Source organism: Penaeus japonicus, unplaced genomic scaffold (genome assembly GCF_977035675.1).
Source record: "Penaeus japonicus unplaced genomic scaffold, GWHDUDI00000001_assembly GWHDUDI00000019, whole genome shotgun sequence".
Lineage (NCBI taxonomy): Eukaryota > Metazoa > Arthropoda > Malacostraca > Decapoda > Penaeidae > Penaeus > Penaeus japonicus.
The window spans coordinates 28,606,384-28,628,883 of NW_028234421.1; the positions used below are offsets into that span (position 1 = coordinate 28,606,384).

General features: G+C 37.4%; 2 protein-coding genes and 1 long non-coding RNA gene across 5 annotated transcripts in view; 2 read left to right on the forward strand and 1 right to left on the reverse strand.

The window, feature by feature from the left end:
- LOC122267380 (DNA damage-inducible transcript 4-like protein) overlaps positions 1-5,389 on the forward strand; it is a 13,617-nt gene extending 8,228 nt beyond the window's left edge. For both annotated transcript variants that reach the window (XM_043037420.2, XM_043037421.2), the window contains exons 2-4: positions 3,468-3,588; positions 3,762-3,860; positions 4,020-5,389. In XM_043037420.2, coding sequence (XP_042893354.1) covers positions 3,468-3,588; positions 3,762-3,860; positions 4,020-4,158 — 359 coding nt within the window. In that variant the 3' untranslated portion in view covers positions 4,159-5,389. The remainder of the gene's footprint in view (positions 1-3,467; positions 3,589-3,761; positions 3,861-4,019) is intronic.
- Positions 5,390-7,927: 2,538 nt separating this feature from the next.
- Positions 7,928-9,020, forward strand: LOC147469795 (uncharacterized). 2 transcript variants are annotated; one of them, XR_015191905.1, is made up of 2 exons: positions 7,928-8,083; positions 8,298-9,020. It is a non-coding gene; the product is annotated as an uncharacterized LOC147469795 (long non-coding RNA). The 2 variants fall into 2 exon arrangements; XR_015191906.1 differs by having other exon boundaries at positions 7,944-8,083; positions 8,301-9,020.
- Positions 9,021-10,395: 1,375 nt separating this feature from the next.
- The window catches only part of mAcon1 (Mitochondrial aconitase 1), a 13,779-nt gene continuing 1,674 nt past the window's right edge, over positions 10,396-22,500 (reverse strand). The window contains exons 2-14 of the mRNA XM_043037422.2: positions 21,839-21,996; positions 21,235-21,460; positions 20,904-21,029; positions 20,218-20,376; positions 19,706-19,892; positions 16,046-16,263; positions 15,674-15,880; positions 14,804-15,049; positions 13,768-13,860; positions 13,391-13,516; positions 12,245-12,479; positions 11,809-12,020; positions 10,396-11,472 (exon numbers count right to left, since the gene is read on the reverse strand). Of these exons, the coding sequence (XP_042893356.1) occupies positions 11,332-11,472; positions 11,809-12,020; positions 12,245-12,479; positions 13,391-13,516; positions 13,768-13,860; positions 14,804-15,049; positions 15,674-15,880; positions 16,046-16,263; positions 19,706-19,892; positions 20,218-20,376; positions 20,904-21,029; positions 21,235-21,460; positions 21,839-21,996 (2,334 nt within the window). The 3' untranslated portion in view covers positions 10,396-11,331. The remainder of the gene's footprint in view (positions 11,473-11,808; positions 12,021-12,244; positions 12,480-13,390; positions 13,517-13,767; positions 13,861-14,803; positions 15,050-15,673; positions 15,881-16,045; positions 16,264-19,705; positions 19,893-20,217; positions 20,377-20,903; positions 21,030-21,234; positions 21,461-21,838; positions 21,997-22,500) is intronic.

The window sequence follows — 22,500 nt, forward strand, 5'->3', positions numbered from 1 at the left end:
TAGCGCTACACAACTACATTTACTGTTTCTTTTCTTTCGTTTACTTGAGAGTTTTATACGTTATAAGATTTTTGTTCCACTTGTGGAATACGTCAATAAGTAAGCATAGCACGTGAACTCGTTTTCATTCACGGCCATACAACATATGCCACTCTCTGACGCGGCGGGAGGTTAGGCATTTTCTAATATGCGGGAAATATAGCGGATAATACGTAAGATTATATCCTCGTTTCGACAAATAGTGTGTGTAAGCAGTTTATTTTAGGCATGTTTTATGATGATTGTATTTTCCGTTTTTGTAATGCTGTTACAAGAAACGGAAGGAAATGCGCTATCGAAACTCAATGGAAGGAAGGTGTTGACGTTTGGAAGGTTCTTTATATTTATTTATTTTATGTATGTGCATATATATGTGTATCTTCTGTATTTTTCGTAAGAATATAGATACTTAGACACGCCTATATCTTGGCTATAGATTCCAGTGAGTTATTGATTTACTGTCACTCCGAGCCCATTCTTCAGCTCTCATGAAAGAAGCAAACGTTAAAACCAAACGTTTCCAGATGTCGCCAGGAAAAACGTGTATCGCACGCATATAAATGATGTATATATACATATATATCTATGATGTATGTTAGATCAGAAAGAGTATGTGAAACGGGAAGGTTATTATAATGATCATATGTAGAACTCAGTCAGGTTTAGTGTTGTGTAGATCATAAATCAAGAAATAGATGAAACCTTAAAGCCACGCAAGGAGCGGAAAGTTCCACTGTCGAGTCACGGCGCCAGCTTAACTTGCGGATTCCGAATGACGTCTATATATATATATATATATATATATATATATATGTATATATATATATATATATATATATATATATATATGTATTGTGCGTGTGTGTAATCCTGGCACTTATTCCTGTACAATCCCGTTTATATTGACTTGAATTAATCGTCGGAAGTGAGACACCTCAATACAAGCATAGCTTACACATTGATATATATATATATATATATATATATATATATATATATATATATATATGTATGTATGTATGTATGTATGATAAACTTGTAATTAACTGTCCATAGAGAGGACGGTTGTTTTTCATTCAGGCATATTTTTAAACACAAGTTTATTGTCATAGGTCAGGGCGCATGCGTCAAAGTAAGGTGATATATAAAGGAATGGAATACGTGACTTGTGTCACGCTGTCACTTCGATTTGAGTTGTAAAATAAGCCTTAGAAGTATGTAGCAACTGACAAGCTCCTGTTTCCTGTGATGGGTGTGACAGGACGCCCGGCGTGGCTATTAGTCACGTGTTGAATTAGCTATTCTGGAAAGTTCCGTTTGGGTTGGCCCTGTTTTGGAGGTCTTTTTATTGATTTTGGTGTTGCTTTATTCCTTTCTTGATAGAAATCGTATGTTTCTGGTCGGCAAGGTTCGTAGGAGGCGGCTATGGTATATTTTGGTGTCTAGTTAATTCACTAATTACTTCCGACTGTTGCTAAAGATCATTTCGAGTCACTACTTCAAATCCTGATACTTTGACCACTAGTTATTATAATTTGCATATAAGGACAGATTGTTTTCATATCTATATTATTGATACTGCCCATAACTCACATGTCACCATATCTAATCATATCAGTGTGAGCTATCAACTCGTGTATTAGAACTGCGCATTTATTAGTAAATTAAATTTTACTCATGGCAATCAGCTCATGTTATAATGTACAAGAAAAAAAATAAAATAGACATCCTTCAGTGACGTGCAGCAGTGGAAATTTCCACGCTGTCGTCTCTCTCTCTCTCTCTCTCTCTCTCTCTTTCTGGTAGATCGATAAAATGAACAAGCCGGCAATACTGTTCTCTGTGAACTTCTGCATTTGTTCACTATATGTGTTGTTTCCTATACTGTACTATGTGTTTATGTGTGTATGTGTTTTATTTTAATTTTATTTTTTAGCTTGAGGGAGGGGGATTGTATATTAATTAGTTTTAAGGGGTTGTTGGGATAGGTCGGTTTTTGAGGACTTACATGAAATGGGAAACGTGTGCCTGAATGTTATCGATCATGAGTTTTAGAATATGTGTTTACTGTGTTTTGTTTTGCTGTTGTCAGATAACGCGATAATGTACTTCATATTTTCCTTAGTTGGTTGATAGCATTGCCATGGGAAAAAAGTTGTGCAAGATAAACAGGAAGTAAGTAGCCCAGGCCCAAACATGTTATCGGAATCGTTTTATTCAAAACCAACGGGAGTTTCTTTTTTATCTTGGACAGACGCCCGAAATACCATACATTTAAAAATATACCCCCTAAAGAGCTAACAATAAGTCAGCGCTCGAAGCTCTACAAAGGCGCGGTAATTTTCCACTCACAACCTGTACCGTGTGAACTCGTGACGTCACTGCGCATGCTCCGCCGCGGCGAGTGGCGGCATCATGCAAATAACTCGTTTCTTAAGTTTCTTAACTCACCCTTTGGCTTTTTTAATGCATAGGCTCACGTTGGAACTTTGTTCAAGTTTTTCTTTTAAACGCAATGGCCATGGTCATCTGCTGAAATGTAATTTAAGATTAAAGAATATATGCATCTAGACCATAAGAACCTACCGTGATACTTACGGGATTTGATTGACAAAGCAAATTAAATACTTTTCCAAGATGGACAGTAACAGCGCTAAATAATAGTCTCTTGACCGCTTCAAATTCCACACGAGTGCGTGCCTGCCCTTACATTATCTTACAAGGTTGTCATGCGATACTCCTTAGGATTGACAGCCGTGCTTGTCAAAGGAGCCTCATACTTTAGTACTGGCCAGAGGTTCCCAAGCTAGTTATATGCATTTGAATCTCTCAAGGGTTATTATGACCCATCAGAATACCCAAGGGGAATAAAGAGGCGTAACCCCCAGTTTAGCCTGAAATCGGGATCTTGCTCTTACATACATCCATTGGCAGACTATTTTATCTCCCGCCATAATTTGTTTAATTAGAGTTTCGATGGATTACTGTGGCGTAAACAGCTGAGACTTCACGCGTCCACAAGGAGCTGAGATGATAAGATGTCATGCCTTGTTTAATGATATCGCTTAGATAGCAGGTTCGATTAACTAGGTCCTTTATCTTTCACACAGATTGTGAGTAGTCTGTTCAGTCGCCCAAATACAGTGTGTGTCGGAAATACAAAATAGAGGGATATGTTCTTTTTTTTTAATGACGAAGGAAAATAATCCTAACTAAAATTTTACTTGATAAGGAGATCAGTTCTTATGCTGTAATTTACGAGATAGATTAATGTCATTTCGAAATATTTTAAATCTGTTCGTGCATGTACATTGAGTGCTGATTAATATTATCTAGCACAACATTAAGAAATTTATGTTATTCCAATCTTTAAAAATCGTGAGCTTTGACGATCAAGATACTAACACTTGGCAATTTTCCCTTTACAGAAGAGGTGGAAAGCATGGAAGCTCGACTCGTCACGAAGAAGCTAGAGAGCGTCTTGTACCGGGGCGTCGAGCGGTACTTCAATTTCGAGGCCTTCATCGTACCCCGGAATACATTATTAAAGTAAGTCATTTACTCATTTCTGTAGATTATCATATAAGACTGTAAGTGTTTGATAAAAAAAAAATCGATGTGATTGTTTAAAAGAAAAGTGGTTATGTAATTGTGTATATATGAATCACTGTGTGACATGTAAATCATTGCAAATGACTAACTTCTTTTGCTTCTTGTTTTAGAGCTGCGCATGACATCCTGAGACTGTCTTCTGAACGACCTCTTGGCCTTCGTGGTGCTCTCGTTGAACTTTACCTCTGCCATGAGGGTTCTTGTAAAAGGTAAGATACTTAATATCATGTATGACTTGATGGTTAAGAAACGTATAACCCTATTTAGGGCAAATGTGATATACAGACTTTTCATATTGTTTCAGTGATCTTAAGCCTTGATATTTTGAAACTCGAGAAACTAATGGAAATGTATTCTTTGTTCAACAGACTGGCACAGGTAGTGGCCGACCCCCGCCAGGAGGTGAAGACCGTGATTAAGCTGACCCTTCACCAGGATGACACCTCCGACCCCGCGACGCTGCACCTGCGCTCGGGCTATACGATGGAGCGCTGCTGCCTGCCGTGAACGTTCGAGCCCCGTAGCACTAGTCGCCGTGGTCGCTGCTAGTGTGTTTCAGTGAGAAAAGAATGAGGGACGTTTGACTGAGCCATGGAGATGGTTTATTTAGGGGAAGGTGACACTCCCTGCTGAAGAAAGGAAAAGGAGATATTCTCTGGACGGAGCTCTCTCGCCTCTCAGGTCATGCAGTGCGACGCGTGTCTGAGAACTATTTAAACATTGAAGAAGTGGCAGAAATCGCCTTGTTGGTAACACTGAACCCAATTTAGGTGCCACGTCTTCCAGTGTTGGCAATTGCTTATTGAATTTGCAGCAGCATGCGTACTCTACAGGTTTGTTGTTCTTCAACAGTAATGTGTAAATGCAGATGCCGTAACAATTGCTACATGCAGTACCAGTATGCCAAACTTAAAGCATCACGCTATTCCAAATTATCTGCGTATGGTTAATGTCAATGTGATTTTTATTTTTATTTTTATTTTTTTCAGATGACGTTTTGATGTAAAATATACTATAAACAAGCATAAAGGTATAGAGTATAATTCTAATAATGTAATATATTAGTTATAACAGATAATTATCTATTTTGTAATATTAAACTCGATGGAATGAACTATATATTACAGTTCTTTCAGCAGAGTTTGAGTGTGCAGCCTTTCATCTAAATATTGCTGGAACTCCATTCTTTGTGATAATAACATAACACATTTGCCTGATTATTAACATCTGGGATGGATCGGTGGTTTGGAGACCAACAACAGCAAATGATGATTTGTGATAATTTGCTCATAACTTTCGCTATAACTGGTGCTACTTGTTAACAGACTTCCATTATGTAAGAATTTATACACAAGCTTATGTTAACGCAAACTTTATATGTGAAACCTTTTATATACATCCGAAGTTCAGGAGTCTGTCTTGCTGTTGGTCTTGCATTGGCGACTTGCCAGTGATGCAATCTGTGATACACTGACTGGCAAATACATAGCTCGCTGTTAGTAGATAGGTCATGATTCAGAAGCTTATTCTAAGTTCGAAGTGTTTGCTGACTTTTCTTTTGTAATTTTTTAACAGGAGTCGAAGAGAAGTGTTATTAACAGCGTAGTTCTAAGTCATACTTGTAAGCAAGGAAGATCATTCAGCCATTGTATGTGGATGATTTCCAGAGTGAATTATACGTTGTGCAGAATCGAAAATTGAGTACAAACAATTGAAATAAAAAAAATATTGTTTACAATCATGTATTTTTCTCAACCTGAACTCGAAGACTTGGGGTTTATGAAATTCAAAGAAAATAATGATAAACACATGATTTTTTTTTTTTTTTTTATCTACAATCGCTTATGTCCATGATAGACAAAAGTGACCTTGAGAGCCTTAGAACGAATCTATATCTCGCACCGATAAATACAACAAAGAGCAGGGTGTCGATATGTGACAAGGCACTTCATAAAAAAAAAAAAAAAAAAAAAAAAAAGGATAGACAGTAACAGTTAACCTTGATGGTAATAACACGCCTACCTCTAGGTGATGAATATATATAAATTGCAAACCAAAAAGATTAGATAGACCATCAGAATTAATGATGTGTCTGATACTGATTGACGAGTCGAGTGGAAGTCTAATTCAGTTTTGGAAACCGTAATGATTAAAATACCAGCTCTACTTGAGCTTCTTGTACAAACGTCCCCTTGTCAACAGGAATCTGTTCAAATCGTATGATACAAAAAACATTGAAACGAAATGGAAGAGAAAAAAGGGAAGAATAAAGAGGAGGCAAGAAAGTGTGATCCGAGAATAAAGTAGTCGGAATGCCTCCCTCATCAAGGCCTCATGCGAAGGGAGCAGGGAACCCATTCTTCTACCTTGAGTATTTATTTTACTCGCTGTCACTTAAATTAGACGAGTTCTTACTATATAAAACCAGTTGACCAATCAAGCCCGGTTAAGAAAATGATTAGATCAATGTTTTCCTAGAACAACTTTCTCTGTCCTCAGTCTGAACTCTCTACCTGTCAGTCTACCGTCTTCTTTCTCTCTCTCTCTCTCTCTCTCTCTCTATATATATATATATATATATATATATATGTGTGTGTGTGTGTGTGTGTGTGTGTGTGTGTGTTTCTCTCTCGTGTCTCTCCTCTTTCTGTCTGTCTCTCTCTCTCTCTCTCTCTCTCTCTCTCTCTCTCTCTCTCTCTCTCTCTCTCTCTCTCTCTCTCTCTCTCTCTCTCTCTCTCTCTCTCTCACACACACACACACACACACACACAATACACGTGCACTTAGACTTACATACGTCAAACACTTTTTTTTAGCTAACGTTGGGCAAAGTACCAACATTTTGCCGTCTCACTGCAAATACATCAGCTATAAATACATATACATTCTCTGGTACGCATTACCCAAAGCTTTTGCTGTTTATCTATACTTAAAATTGTACTGTGCGTGTGATAGTAAAAATAGCAATAATGCTAATGACTATAATAATAATGATAAAGATAATGATGATACTGATAACATTTCGATGATAATAATAATGACAATGATAGTTATGATAACTATAATAATAACAATAACAAAAATAATGTAGTAAAGATAATGTATTAATGGTAGAAATAATAAGGACAGTAATACCACTACTATTGTTTAGATGATCATTACTGTCATAACTAATTTCTATATGCTTTTAGTGATGAAGATGATCAGTATTAGTGTGAAATATAAATATCAGAGGTAATCTAATCATTATGAGATTATCAACATTATCATCATTATCAATAATATGAAAATTACTAACACAATAGTAAATACAGTCACATACATATATATAATTTATCATAGTCATTATCAAAATTATTTCTGCGGTTATCGTTATCATCTTTTTATCATGGTAATCAGTACGTGATTATTGTTGATAACCTTTTTGTTATGTTATCATTACCAGTAACAGTATCATCTTCATCACCAAAACTCTTGTCGCCATCATAATCATTACCATATTATTCATACCATTGTTAATAGAAGTATTGCATGTGTCGCATCGTTAGTATATCATTGTTGCCATTATTCTTGTTTGTGATCACATTGATGTTGTTGAGACACTACTAAAGAAAAACAGTGCCAAAATAAAGGAATAAGAATGACTTGAAATATAATAAAATATAATAAACCACAAGCAATGACTTCAATCACAAAACAAAAGCAACAACAATGATGACAGGAAAGGATAATAACAATGCATGTCTACACCCCTTATGTACCATTCACTTCCTAGTGTTTCCCCGCGTTCATTACACATACGGTACGTCACAGGTTACACAACCTTGCTTGTAAAGAGTCCTTTCGAAACCACTGTACAGAATATTCATACGGGGTAATACGTGTGATGTTCGAGCATATGTGTTGATATGAATTTCTATGTCCTGGGCTTATGTGTGTGTGTGTGTGTGTGAATGTATTTTTTTTAAGAATCAGCTGAAATGTTCTATGTAGTTTTACTTTAGAGAATTAGGTTGAAGTTGATACGAGACAATGGTGTGATAGTAATGAATTTATAAGATAAGATCACATGGATGTAGCAGGTTGAAATAATTGTATATATTATTTTTTCACACGTTAATATCTTTGTTGAGTATTTCGAGATCAATCTAATAATTAATAAGACTAACTTTCTTTAGAAAAATAGACTGTTATACTAGCACTAATAAAAATAAAGGCAGAAGTATTATTATAAGCTATCAATAGCCTTGTCATCACCTCCAAATATGGCGATATCTGGCAACTTCCCGACCTGCTGTCCTGCACATACCTTCTCGCACTGAGATATCGTTTACGTTACTAGTGTGACTCACAGACTCATAAAACTGGGTGTTGAAACCTAAAGAATCAGTGAATCGCCCAGTGTCTACAATCTCATAGGAAAATAAAACAGGTATAGTTTATAAATATTGTGTTTGGCGACCATATGGTAACCTCTTGAGGCGCTTGATAACAACACGATCGTGGAGAACATTCTAATGTGCTAAATCCTTATCTGAATATAAAACACGAAATTTCCTCATTTGTTTGATAAAGATTTTATATTGAACTCTCAAACTTACTCAAACTGCACATATTTAGAAATAATCACAGTTTTGTTGTTTCAGAAGTCATGAGTAACAAGTCAACGGATTCGCTCCAGTTCTGGGATTCAGCCTTCGTGGCTTATCTCCGAGATTCAAATTACCACAACACCGAACTCAAAGAAAATAACATCAAGAATATCTATAACATGTTATTTGTTTATGAGTGCCGGAATAAGGGTCTGGGTGAGCCTCCCCAAATAGATGAACTCGTGAGCTTTATGATAGAAAACGGAAGTTTATCACGTGAAAATGAGGTGTACAAACTGCGCTAGAAACCATGTGTAAAAAAACAATTATTTATATAAATGTATAATGTTTAGCCTGGTTTGTTAGCTTTATTTCTTACTAATGTTACTTTACTCTATATATCTGTATCTAATGAATCAGCCATGATCAACTAATGGTTTAGCTTAAATCACTATTATAACTAATTTTTAGTTATCCTTTACCTCTGAATTACTATTGCAGGCTTCTTATTAGAATATGTATTATGATCGTCATTCTTTCGTCCTCTTCCTTCCTATTATCATCCCCATTTTACTGTTTGAACGACAGTCTTACGTAGTTGTTCCTTTCCGGGTCGTTTTCCCAATAATTTAGTCATATTCATATCCACCGGATATCCTTTTGTCATTCCCCAGCTATTTCGGTATTCTCACTGGTGGGATCCGGTCATTTTACTTTGATTGTGTTATTGCTGGAAATGCAAGTCTGAATTGCTTCAATAAAATGTTATTTCGGTTCCTCCTTAGTTTTCAAATTAACCTCTAAACAAATAGCAGTAATTATCAAAATTTAGGAATAAAAGATCCAGACATAGTATAAAGGTTATGAGGGCAGATTCCTTTGTATTTATTGGCAACTGCTCTCAATTCAGCAATTGATGTGCATGGGTAGAATTAAACATATCACCATGACTATATTTGATAGATATACAATTGTAAAACGAGAATCCAGGGAAAATGCTCTTCTTTAAAAAAAAATACTTCAATGATGCAATTGCTGTAATACAGTACTGAGGTCAACTGATATTGCCAAATTAAAAAAAAATATTGAACAATATGTTGCACGACCTCTAGCATATCATGCAATTACCATAAACTTTTTTTAGGGTATGTTCCTAAGTGTTATGATTCAATTACTATAATTATCATTATAATAAGCAAACTTAACATCCAAAACCTAGATGGCACCACTTTCTTCTAGAAACAGCAGGACAGAGCCTCGAGTAGCACCTATCCACGGTCTCTAGCAAGAGCTATCTTTTTAGAGCGATGGCACACTAGTTAAAAACCTCTTGCTCTAAAGTACCACAGATGAAGGATCTGCAGGCAGAACGGGAAGAGGGTGACTCAAACCATGCCAAGTGTCTACTAAGTGCCCCTGTGCTAATAGGGCTGCTTTTTACTGTGGCACTTAGTCATAAGCACAGGTTTCCTTCCTCTTCCCTACCTCTTCATGTTAGCTTAATTGTAGATGGTTAGAGGTTTCGTATTCGTTCATGACAGGACACAAATATGAAAAAGTAAACTTGTTTTTAGTCCATCCATAAAACATCAATACTTCTATCACACAGGGTATAAAGAAAAAAATGACCTGATAATTTTAGTCAACAGCAGCATAGAGCCTGTCATATGGCACTTACAAATCTCTTAAACACAATAAACCACAAAAAATAAAACACAAAAATGGCTCTAGTTTTACAATGATTGACAGAGGGGGGAAAGTCAAAGTGTGAAGCAGCCTAGCTCTGGTATAAAACCCATCTTCCTCTAATCTTGCATTTACAAACTTGTGCAAGTATCAGTTACTTATGCTATCATTTCCTTTCATACATTTGGGGTTATCAATGGTTAAATATTTTCTAGTCTAATTTTTCAGTCTTGGAAAATCTTCCTGTGGTTATGTAATTTATTTTTTTCCTGCAAACAGTTTTCAAGTTTTAAAATCTTTTTTGCCAACTGTAGAATAAATAGAATTCATTCAGAAGTCTGTTTTTATCTTTGAGGCAAATCTTGTTGTCCACTCAAGAACTTTCTTCAAAAATGATAATTCATTAAACCTTATTCAGTTTCATGGGAAAAACAATGATATTTGGATACAAAAAAAAACAATTATATACATTAACAATATTTAATGATATATGTACAATTTAACATTTAGGGTCCGTGACATTTGAGCGAAAATTTTGCATACTGTCTTCACAGACAGTTTTGGTTGTTCCTCTGACCATTAGTTGTGGGCTGAGACGAGAAAACGTAATATGCGCTGGTTCATAATACTGTATGGCGGACTTATGCCTTAAAAGAAAAAGCTGCTCGTGATGTTATGCATAAATCATTAGCAACACATGTACCTCTTTGTAAAAAGATTTCATACAAAAATAGAAACAGGTGAATATCAACCATAGCGCAGTACATTTCCTTATATAAAAAAAAAAAAATTATAATGGTGAGAGAACAACCAAATTTCTTTTTATTTTTCCGCTGTTAAAGGCCGTTAACGGAAGCATGAAGGTGATGAATCACACGAACAATTTTCTTTAGAGTGATGAATATTCACATTCTTCAGTTTTTCATATATATATATAAATAATGAAAAAACTCCAAATACATTAGGTCAGTTACTATAAAATAATATTGAAGAAAATTGCTATTACAAAAATGGTCTTTTTTTAAACTCTGGAAATGGTTCAATAAACATAATATTCATTTATTTAATACATTGAATAATTTGAGACAATGGGACTTGAAATAAATGCATAAGAACTGTGCTTGAATAATGAAGATTTTGGCCTCTAGATATTAGTACATCCTTACAAATAATGTATATCCCAATAACTCTATCATACCCCATATGTGATTATTTCTGTCTTTACATTAAATCATGAATAAAAATTCTCAGGTAATACTTCAGAGACTGAAGTTCAAACATGAGGATTAAAGGTAATCTACAAAACCTACATTTCATCGACTGAACTTCTAAAACCTTCCATATTAATTTTTAAAATATTTTTTTTTATTTTTAACTTATATACACAAATACCGTTTTACCATTACTTTCCTGCTGCCACTTCCTTCATGCGGTTAAGGGCAGAACCAGCCTTAAACCAAGAAATCTGCTGTTCGTTCATGGTGTGGTTCAGCGTGATGGTTTCTGTCGAGCCATTTGAGTGCTTGATACGGCATTCCAGGGGCTGAAAGAAGTTTTATTTTTTTTAAAGTTGGAGTTTTAAGCAACGAGAAAAATGCTGTTAACGAATTGGTAAAAAAAGTGATCCTGCAGTATTTTCACTTGGCATTAAACTAAATTAATGTTAAAGATATTCTATTTTACACCGAAACCTGTTTATTTATTCATTGCTTGTATTTCAATACAAAATACCAATTATTTTTATCATATAAAGATAAAATTCGACAAACTTTACTGTCCTATTGGCAATTTCCTCGAATGCTTTCCAAAACTGAAAATATTTATGAAGCTAAAAGGTAAAGCAACAATATAAAGGAGGCTTCATAAATGGGACACTTACTTTGCCAGGAGCAAGACCAGGTAGACCAATCAGGGAGATCTTATCATCAGGCAAGATCTTGTCGTAGTCAGCAGGGTCGGCAAATGTGAGGGGCAACATACCCTGCTTCTTCAAATTTGTTTCATGAATACGTGCAAAGGACTTGACAATGATGGCTCTTCCTCCCAAGTGGCGAGGTTCAAGGGCGGCATGCTCTCGGGAACTGCCCTCACCTGTTGAATACGTAGGTAGTAATAAATCATGTGCTTTCTAAAGCCTAAAATCAGATTTCATTTGTCATTCCCAAAACTATTATAAGGTGATCTTACATTACAATGAACAAGTTCTCTAAAAACACTCAACTGAACCTTAAAAACTATCATTAGACCTTAACAGATAAATTCAAGATTCTTACTCTTCCCCAAAAAAATGAACTGTATGAACCCCTAATACTCACCATAGTTGTCATCACCAATGACGCACCACTTAATGCCTGCAGCCTTGTAGGCACGGGCAGTGGCTGGGACTGGGCCCCATTCACCAGTTGCCTTGTTCTGCACATTATTCATCTCATTATTTTCAGCATTGACAGCAGTGAGGAACATATTGTTGGAAATATTGTCCAAGTGTCCACGGAACTTCAGCCAAGGTCCTGCTGCTGAAATGTGGTCAGTGGTGCACTTGCCTGAAACCTGTAAAAGAGTAAATTATAAAAACTATAGTATGATCAGACCAAGAAATGATCAAAGTATGGCTAAAGCAACCTAACAAATATCTATTCCATGATTAGTCTCTGTCATGAGTATCATCTGGGTAAGGCTCTCTGGCCTCTAGTATAAATTCCCCAACAACTTCTTGGTCTACCTCTTCCTCTCGCTCTCCTGACCTGCTCGTTCACCTACTTTAAATCCTTTTTCTTTCTTTTTCACTTATCCATACCAATGCAACCTGTTCTGTTTGATCACATCTGCTCACAGGAAATGGAACATGTTCAGTGGTGATAAACGACATAATTCCTGAAATTGACCTCAACTTTCTCACTTTAGCGGCTTCACCAGCCATGTCAATACCAATAATTTTAATTGACTGGTAGCATGCAATGTCCAATTCAATCATGCACCTTATCAGTAATCCTTTTCAGTGCAACACTGTTCATTGCTATGTTTACTTCATGCTACTCTAATTCTCCCAAAACTTGCCAGTTTGGGGACTCCTGTTCTATCTCTCTCCTAAATAACAAACTCCCTTTTCACTGTATACTCACAATTTATGACACCTGCCACACTCAGATCTTGAATTTCATTTGCTGACACCACATTTCCACTACAAACTGCACACACAAAGCTTGTCATTTTCAAATAGCTTCTAACTATTCCAAAACACTTCACATACATACATCACTGCACTGCTCACAGCTAATCGATACCCTTTTCACTCATTCCACAGACACAAGTGTTTGTCAGCATTTTTAAATATCTATATGTATATCTATATCTACATATCCTGTATTTCCAGAATTTATATATACATGTATGTGTGTATGCATGTATGCATAAAGTGTATAGTAAGGAGGATTCTATAACTTGCTTCTAGAATTTCTTACCTTAATAAGGATGGTCATGTCCTCAATATCCTTTCCATCCCATTTGTCAAAGGGTGAGAGCAACTGCAGGCGCTGTGACTCAGGGCTGACATCAACAGCCACAGATGATCCATCACTGGGAGGAGACTAAAGAATCAAAATGAAAAACTGTGGTTACTCGATAGCGGTCATCTACCGATGGATTATGAAGTCAGCACTAGGTTAAAAGAGTACAAGTCAAGAAACAGATGAAACATTGAGGATTGTGGGGCTAATAGAAAAAAAAAACAAAAAAACTGGAAAGAAATGGGAGCTGCAAACAGCAACAAATACACTTATGATATGGAGAGTGTATCAAAGGCCAAAGAACCAGACAGTGCAACATCTCAGGAACATACCTGGTATGTATCCTCGCCTGGGTCAAAACCACGAACTGGGAGCTCATCAGCAAAGGGGTCCTTCAACTTGAACTCCTTGCCATCAGCACCAACCTGTAAGAATAATCAATAACAAATCATGCACATTGGAAAGATCCTACCTTGAAGAAATAATGTTTATAGTTAATACATTTATTGTTTAATAATTCAATGAATACATGATTTTAATTATTCAGAATTACCAAAAAGTAAAACTGAAAAAGTTATGTATATATGCATGCCAAGAGATTTCCTCAAAGACCAAAATTCTTGCCAGCAAACAAGGCACTCATTATGATCAAAAAGCAAATAATTTAAACAAGAAAAAAAGAAGGTGGTGGCATTTTTAAAAACTTCGGAACTAGTTATACCTGTGAATTACTGTCAATACAAAAAATAATACTATCACATTATTAAATCAATCACTTCCCATATCAATAGCTTCCATCATTTCTACCAACAAGAACCTCTACAGACCAATAGAGCTATTCAGCCACAATACTTTTCACCGAGTACGTTATGCAAAGGCTAGATTTAGTCGTGGCATTTTGGTGGGAATGCTCTGCCTACAACCTACCATCCCACACCTTGAACTCTGACGACCTAAAGTACCATTCATTGAATATGAAAATTCAGGTGTTATTATGGTTGGGGGAGGGGGGGGGGGGAAATGAACAGCTTAGGATATGCAATCTTTAAGGGTTAAATCCACTTTCCAATTTATGCAAGGATTCTGAAAGACCTGCCTAATCAGTAATCTAACAACTTACTTTCCCAATTTCTTTGAAAATGTTCTTGAATGCAGAGATATACAGTTAGGAAAAAGAAAATGGTACAATTGAAACTACCCTTAGGCCTGGATCCTCTTGAAATTTTGAAATTACCTCCTTTGTCAGAGCATTGGCATCATGGGTTGGGAACTATAAACCTATATTATATATTCAACCTTCCATCTAAGAAACCACTCCAATCTGCTCACAAACTTGAAGCAATTGAAGTGAAACACCCATTTGCTTACCAAGGTATCATTCCTGGGGTCAAAGTCCAGCCTACCAGCAAGTGACATGGCAGTAACCAGCTCTGGGGAGGTCACAAAGGCGTGGGTGGCCGGGTTGGCATCATTACGTCCAATGAAGTTACGGTTGTAGGAGGTAACAATGGTGTTCTTGTCTCCCTTCTTCACATCTTGGCGGTCCCATTGGCCGATGCAAGGACCACAGGCGTTGGCTAGGACTGTTCCACCAAAATCTCTGAGGGTCTCGGCCTGCAAAGGAAAATGGACACTTCGTAAATTCCTGATATTAAGCAACAAAAGTACTAAAAACGGTTTGCCATAACTGAGTAGAAAAGTTAAACACTTCATTTGGTACATTCATTAAAATATTTGTATCATTTATCTAAACTATATTTCAAAAACATTACAATATAGTAAACAAAAACAAAAAAATTCTATAATTAGAAAAAAAATACTGCACAATACATCAAATCTTAGTTTTGACTCAAGCCCACATGCTTTATTAAACATTTATAGACTATAACTAAGAATAGTGAAATGTATGTAATTAAAAAAATAAATGAATTTAACATATGTAATACACTGATGCAAGCTTTGTTGTAAGAATACAAAAGACTACAGATAGTTACGATGCCCAATACTACAGAATGGACAATCACTTAGTCATTTGTAAACTCAGGGGATATGTATTAATAAATATTCTTGTAAAACCAATACATTCTACAGGTGGTATATATGGCACGTCAATTGGCAAGTTTGGAAATTTTATCAAATTCACTAATATGTACAGAACATTTTTCAAATCTACAGTTCAATCATTATAATCAACATATCAATATACCCAATACCAGTCTGAAACAATGCTATACTCACAATTCCATCACGCTCAATAGTGGCGCGGATCTGTTCGGATCCAGGAGTGATGTGGAAGAGGGACTTGGCCTTCAGTCCATGATTCATGGCCTGCTTGACAATGGAGGCACAGCGACCCATGTCCTCATAAGAGGAGTTGGTGCAGGAGCCAATCAGACCTGCTTTGACTTCGATGGGCCAACCCTTCTCTCGGGCAGTATTTCCAATCTTTGTGTAGAAAGAGCATAGAAATTAATCATGTTATTACCAGACTAAAAAATGTATCTATGCACAGCAGAAGGCTATGAAACTGGTCAGAGCAAAAATGTGTAACAGAAATAAAGGGGAGAAACAAGAGACTGACGATCCAATCAGAGTAGATGGAGAACTTACAGTGTTGACAGGGTGGGCCAGATCAGGAGTGAAGGGACCATTAATGTGGGGCTCCAGCTCAGACAGATTGATCTCTACAATACGGTCATAAGGAGCGCCCTCATCTGGGGTCAGCATAGATGCATTTTCATCAGCAAGCTTGGAAATATCGGCTCTGTTTGTTGCCTTAAGGTAGTCGCTCATCCTCGAGTTGTATGGGAACACAGATGTGGTGGCACCTTTTTGAAAGAAATAAGGTCTCAGTATCTTTCATGAAGTGAGAACAAATTATAATATTAAAAAAATGTAGTTAAAAGAAATAGAATATACCAATAACTTCTTGCAGAGCAAATCACACCAGACTGCAGTCAGCTTAATGTTTAAAATCATTTAAAAGAAACGGATTGATATTCAGCTTTTAAAATTATTACACTACAAGAATAATTTAGGAAAATATCGGTAAAAAGCATTTTTTGGGTCAGCTTTTTAAGCACTTGATATCATCTTGCTTTCAATACTTTCTAAAATACCTGGAGAAAATAATTGTTATATTTACCACCACTGAAAAGAAAATAGAAAAAAAGTCCTGGCATTCATTCATTAACCCTTGCATAACTGGATGTGGGTAATCTACCTCCCACAGGTATGTATAGCTGGGGAAGAAAAAGTTATGGCAAGGTAGGGATTACTTTAGCAGTAGTAGTAGTAGTGATGGTGGTGGTGGTAGTCGTAGTAGTAGTAGTAGTAGTGATGGTGGGGGTGGTAGTCGTAGTAGTAGTAGTAGTGATGGTGGGGGTGGTAGTCGTAGTAGTAGTAGTAGTGATGGTGGGGGTGGTAGTCGTAGTAGTAGTAGTAGTGATGGTGGGAGTGGTAGTCGTAGTAGTAGTAGTAGTGATGGTGGGGGTGGTAGTCGTAGTAGTAGTAGTAGTGATGGTGGGGGTGGTAGTCGTAGTAGTAGTAGTAGTGATGGTGGTGGTAGTCATAGTAGTAGTAGTGATGGTGGTGGTGGTAGTCATAGTAGTAGTAGTAGTGATGGTGGGGGTGGTAGTCATAGTAGTAGTAGTAGTGATGGTGGGGGTGGTAGTCATAGTAGTAGTAGTAGTGATGGTGGGGGTGGTAGTCATAGTAGTAGTAGTAGTGATGGTGGGGGTGGTAGTCATAGTAGTAGTAGTAGTGATGGTGGGAGTGGTAGTCGTAGTAGTAGTAGTAGTGATGGTGGGAGTGGTAGTCGTAGTGGTAGTCGTAGTAGTAGTAGTAGTGATGGTGGGGGTGGTAGTCGTAGTAGTAGTAGTAGTGATGGTGGGGGTGGTAGTCGTAGTAGTAGTAGTGGTGGTGGGGGTGGTAGTCGTAGTAGTAGTAGTAGTGATGGTGGGGGTGGTAGTCGTAGTAGTAGTAGTAGTAGTGATGGTGGGGGTGGTAGTCGTAGTAGTAGTAGTAGTGATGGTGGGAGTGGTAGTCGTAGTAGTAGTAGTAGTGATGGTGGGGGTGGTAGTCATAGTAGTAGTAGTAGTGATGGTGGGGGTGGTAGTCGTAGTAGTAGTAGTGATGGTGGGGGTGGTAGTCGTAGTAGTAGTAGTAGTGATGGTGGGGGTGGTAGTCGTAGTAGTAGTAGTAGTGATGGTGGGGGTGGTAGTCGTAGTAGTAGTAGTAGTGATGGTGGGGGTGGTAGTCGTAGTAGTAGTAGTGATGGTGGGGGTGGTAGTCATAGTAGTAGTAGTAGTGATGGTGGGGGTGGTAGTCGTAGTAGTAGTAGTGATGGTGAGGGTGGTAGTCATAGTAGTAGTAGTGATGGTGGGAGTGGTAGTCGTAGTAGTAGTAGTAGTAGTGATGGTGGGGGTGGTAGTCGTAGTAGTAGTAGTAGTGGTGGTGGTGGTGGTGGTAGTTGTAGTAGTAGTGATGGTAGTAGTCGTAGTAATAGTAGTAGTAGTGATGGTGGTGGTGGTAATCGTAGTAGTAGTAGTAATGGTGGTGGTGGTAGTCATAGTAGTAGTAGTGATGGTGGGGGTGGTAGTCATAGTAGTAGTAGTGATGGTGGGGGTGGTAGTCGTAGTAGTAGTAGTGATGGTGGGGGTGGTAGTCGTAGTAGTAGTGATGGTGGGGGTGGTGGTAGTCGTAGTAGTAGTGGTGGTGGGGGTGGTAGTCGTAGTAGTAGTAGTGATGGTGGTGGTGGTGGTAGTCGTAGTAGTAGTAGTGATGGTGGTGGTGGTAGTCATAGTAGTAGTAGTGATGGTGGTGGTGGTAGTTGTAGTAGTAGTGATGGTGGTGGTAGTGGTGGTAGTCATAGTAGTAGTGATGGTGGTGGTGGTAGTCGTAGTAGTAGTGATGGTAGTGGTGGTGATAGTCGTAGTAGTAGTGATGGTGGTGGTGGTGGTAGTCGTAGTAGTAGTGATGGTGGTGGTAGTTGTAGTAGTAGTGATGGTGGTGGTAGTCGTAGTAGTAGTGATGGTGGTGGTGGTGGTAGTCATAGTCGTAGTCGTAGTAGTAGTGATGGTGGTGGTGGTAGTCGTAGTAGTAGTAGTGATGGTGGTGGTGGTGGTGGTAGTCATAGTAGTAGTAGTGATGGTGGGGGTGGTAGTCATAGTAGTAGTGATGGTGGTGGTAGTCAAAGTAGAGTGTGAAGTTATCCAATTTCAAAACTTGCAAAAAGACTTATCCTACAAAAAGGGGGGAAATGGGAGGTAGACACACACAAGTACACATGTGTCCAAGAGAGAAAGTGGGAGGGAAAAGTTTACAATTACTTTCAGCATCCGACTTTCTCTGGTAACTATTTCTTGTAGATTGCTTATTACAGAAGGTTCATATATGCAGTTGCGTTTTCAGAAAATAACATAGTTGAATTTGATCTTATGAAAAATTCACATAGATTCAGAGACAAGTGTCCTTCTAAACTATGATACATTGCAGTAACTGGACTTTAATATTTCACCTCATATACCATTCTGAATTTCTTTTTAGTTCATTGAACTTATCAAGAAAGATTCCATCCAGTACTCTGCAGAAAGGCTCTACTTTTGAATTGACCATTCATCCAAAAAGAAATGTCTGGACACGTTTGAGAAATGAATCTGTCACAGGAAGAGAAACAAAAATCTCATTTTGAATCAACATTTTTGACTGTTTTTTTTTGATGGAAATAAGTGAACAATTATCTTTTAGTGTTCCCACCTTGATTGGAATACCTTTACCTAAAACCGAGAATTATTTTTCACCGATTGCATTCTCTTTCAAGGAACAAACTATAACAATAATTGACCTATTTAATCCATGCAGCATTATTTATCATATCATATAAGTGGTTTTAAACCCCGGAAGGAAACTGCCATTCTTATTGCTTCAACATGCCAAACTTTCATGTGAATGCAACTTTATGATATTTAAAATTACAAGACTGAAGACAAAAAAAAAAGCATCCTTGTTTAAGACATGACAAAAATTACCCAAGTTGCAATACCTTCTCAGCCTTGACTTTAGTCATCTTTTCTCAGTAAATACCCTCAGGACCTATGACAAAGATATCATGAAAGATTCAGCAAGGTATAACCAATCGATATAAATTGCAATTTAGACCAAATTTCTGAACAATTTAAATTCATGACTGAAGCAATATTGATGAACAGTGAAAGATTAACAGAGATAAGGTAGGAGAGAAAAAGTACAGTGGCTCATCACACTACTCACCAATTTCTGCACCCATGTTACAGATGGTAGCCATGCCAGTGCAGGAAATAGAATCAACGCCTGGGCCAAAGTACTCTACAATGGCTCCTGTGCCACCCTTGACAGTCAGGATACCGGCCACCTTCAAGATGATGTCCTTAGGGGAGGTCCATCCACTCAGCTCTCCTGTCAGTTTCACACCAATAACCTGTGAAGAGGAATTTTTGTTACAGGTATCAGATCAGCAGACAAAGGACGATTCCTAAGTATAGGAGGAATACTACATATTTAGTTATAAATTATAACTATTTAAAAAAAGAAATGGAGTAAATCATATATATACTTAACCCACACAGGACGGGTGGTACAGCATGTGTACCGCGCATTCAAAAGCCCAGTGGCCGGGCGGCACAGTATTGTGACAGCCATTCAATTGATTTAGGCCTAATAATTCGAACGCCCCGGCATTTGGACATTCAAGGCTAGAATTCCCCCGTCGGGGATGGGTTAACAAGCCCAAAATAAAAAATTACCTTGGGGCACTTCAACTCCCAGGGGATATCAGCCATCACATCCACAGCATCAGCACCTCCGACACCAATGCACAGACCTCCCAAGCCACCTCCATTGGGAGTGTGGGAGTCCGTACCAATCATCAGTAGGCCAGGGAAGGCATAGTTCTCCAAGATGATCTGCAAAGAAGGTGAATCTATGACTTAGGACTAGAGTAAAATAGAAAAGCAAGAATCAAGAACCGAAAACTAATTCTTCTCTTGTTTATCAAGGTTGGGAAAACTGTCAACAGAAGCTGTAAATGAGAATAGATAATTTCACAAGGTGATATGAACACCTCGTTGTGATCCGGCCACTGATCCGGCATACAAATAGCCCACAGCATTAGGCTTGTGCATTTCAAACTAGCCCAGCAAAAAGTGCAGCCAAAATTGATCCATCATTAATGGGTTAACAAATATAATTTAAAATTTAAATTCAAATCAGAAATATGAAGGTTGTAAAAAGAGAAACATTAAAGAACTTGTCTTTTGAAACTACCCATTCTCAATTTTTAAACCTAATCTTTAACTCATCATTAATCTCGGGGGCCAGATTTTCAGATCTATATCACTTTTTCAAAAGCATATCCAACTCTTAAACCTACCAAAATATCTACACCCTTCATGACTAATACATATTCAACTATGCAAAAAGAGAGACCCACCTGATGAATGATACCAGAACCTGGCTTCCAGAAACCAACTCCATACTTAGAGCCTGCTGTTGACAGGAAGTTGTAAACCTCCTTGTTCAGCTCAATAGCTCTCTTCAGATCCTTGGGACCATCAATCTGAAGAAAAGAAAAAGAATCTAATTAACAAATGATTAAAATGATCTTGTATCAAATAATTTCATCAAGATATTTTTTATTTTACCACTTTGTAAAAGATAATTTTCTCTAAATCTCAAATCTTCTTACATTCAATGAACCATATCTTTACCAATATTTATTCACTTACTAACTGCCCAAAATCCTTAGACTAAGACAAACTCACCTGAGCCTGAATAAGATGGTCACAATGAATGGTGGAGGGCACGGCCACACGAGGAAGGCCAGAGCTAATGAACTGCAACATGGCCATCTGGGCAGTGGCATCCTGCATGGCCACTCGGTCAGGCCTGAGCTTGAGGTAGGACTCACCTCGCACAATATCCTGGCCTGAAGGATCATCCAGGTGGGAGTATAGAACCTTCTCCGAAAGGGTCATTGGTCGGTTCAGCCTGGAAACATTAAAAATTACATTGTAAAGAGATATTCCACCCAAGCCTTATATAAAATCAGTACCTTATAAAGTTGATCATTAAAGTATGAAACTACTTTTAAACTTCTATATACAGAAGCATGAAAGGTTCATTGGACTTAGCAAACCCAGAGTCATGTAATGGTTCTGAATTACACCTCATTATCTTAAGTGCAATATCCTCACTGTGCATGACTAGTTCATCTCTTCATCTGATCCTAAAATTACTACTTTCACAGTTATGGAATATGAAAAACTTAATAAAATCCCAATAAAACTTTACAAGTGTTACAAATTAACATAGAAAAAAATATGAAATAATAAATATAAATTCACATCTTAAAAGTTTTCCTTTTACCTCTGCTTGACGATACTAAGGTTTGCCTGGAGCTTCTCGTATGGCATCTCGCTGCCAGGATCCAGGTGGGACATGGCCACTTTCTGGGCGGCTGCCACAAGGGGGGAGATGTGGAAGCATCTTGCTTGCAGCTGGCCCCGAAGGGCACTCCCAAGGCTCTGTAATTAAAGAAATTAATGCTGATTCATCAAAAATAAATAAGATATATATACAAAAATTATCAAATATATAAAGGAGTTAGAGATAAAGATTAATTGGCAATCATAGCCGAAGACAGATTAGTCAAAATCTATTAGCCCACAGTAGATAGGGATAGATTTGCTTGCCCAGTCTCCAGGATGGGTTTTATTCCCTACCAAAATGCTACACCCCAATCCTTCCCTACCAAAACGCTACACCTGAATTATTATAATTATAAATTATAAAATTATAAAGCAACTAAAAACAAATGAAAGTTGCCCTGCCCTATATATCATTAACTAAACAATGGTTCATGAGCCACATCTCTTCCAAAAATCATCACTTTTATAATTTTGATGCAATCTCTGTGTTTCAATGAGTAAATTAAAAAAAAAGCAAAAAATGCATTCCTATTCAATGGGATTTAATAAAAGATCCACTATATAAATAGAATTTTTCTATACTATGCCACACCTTCATTC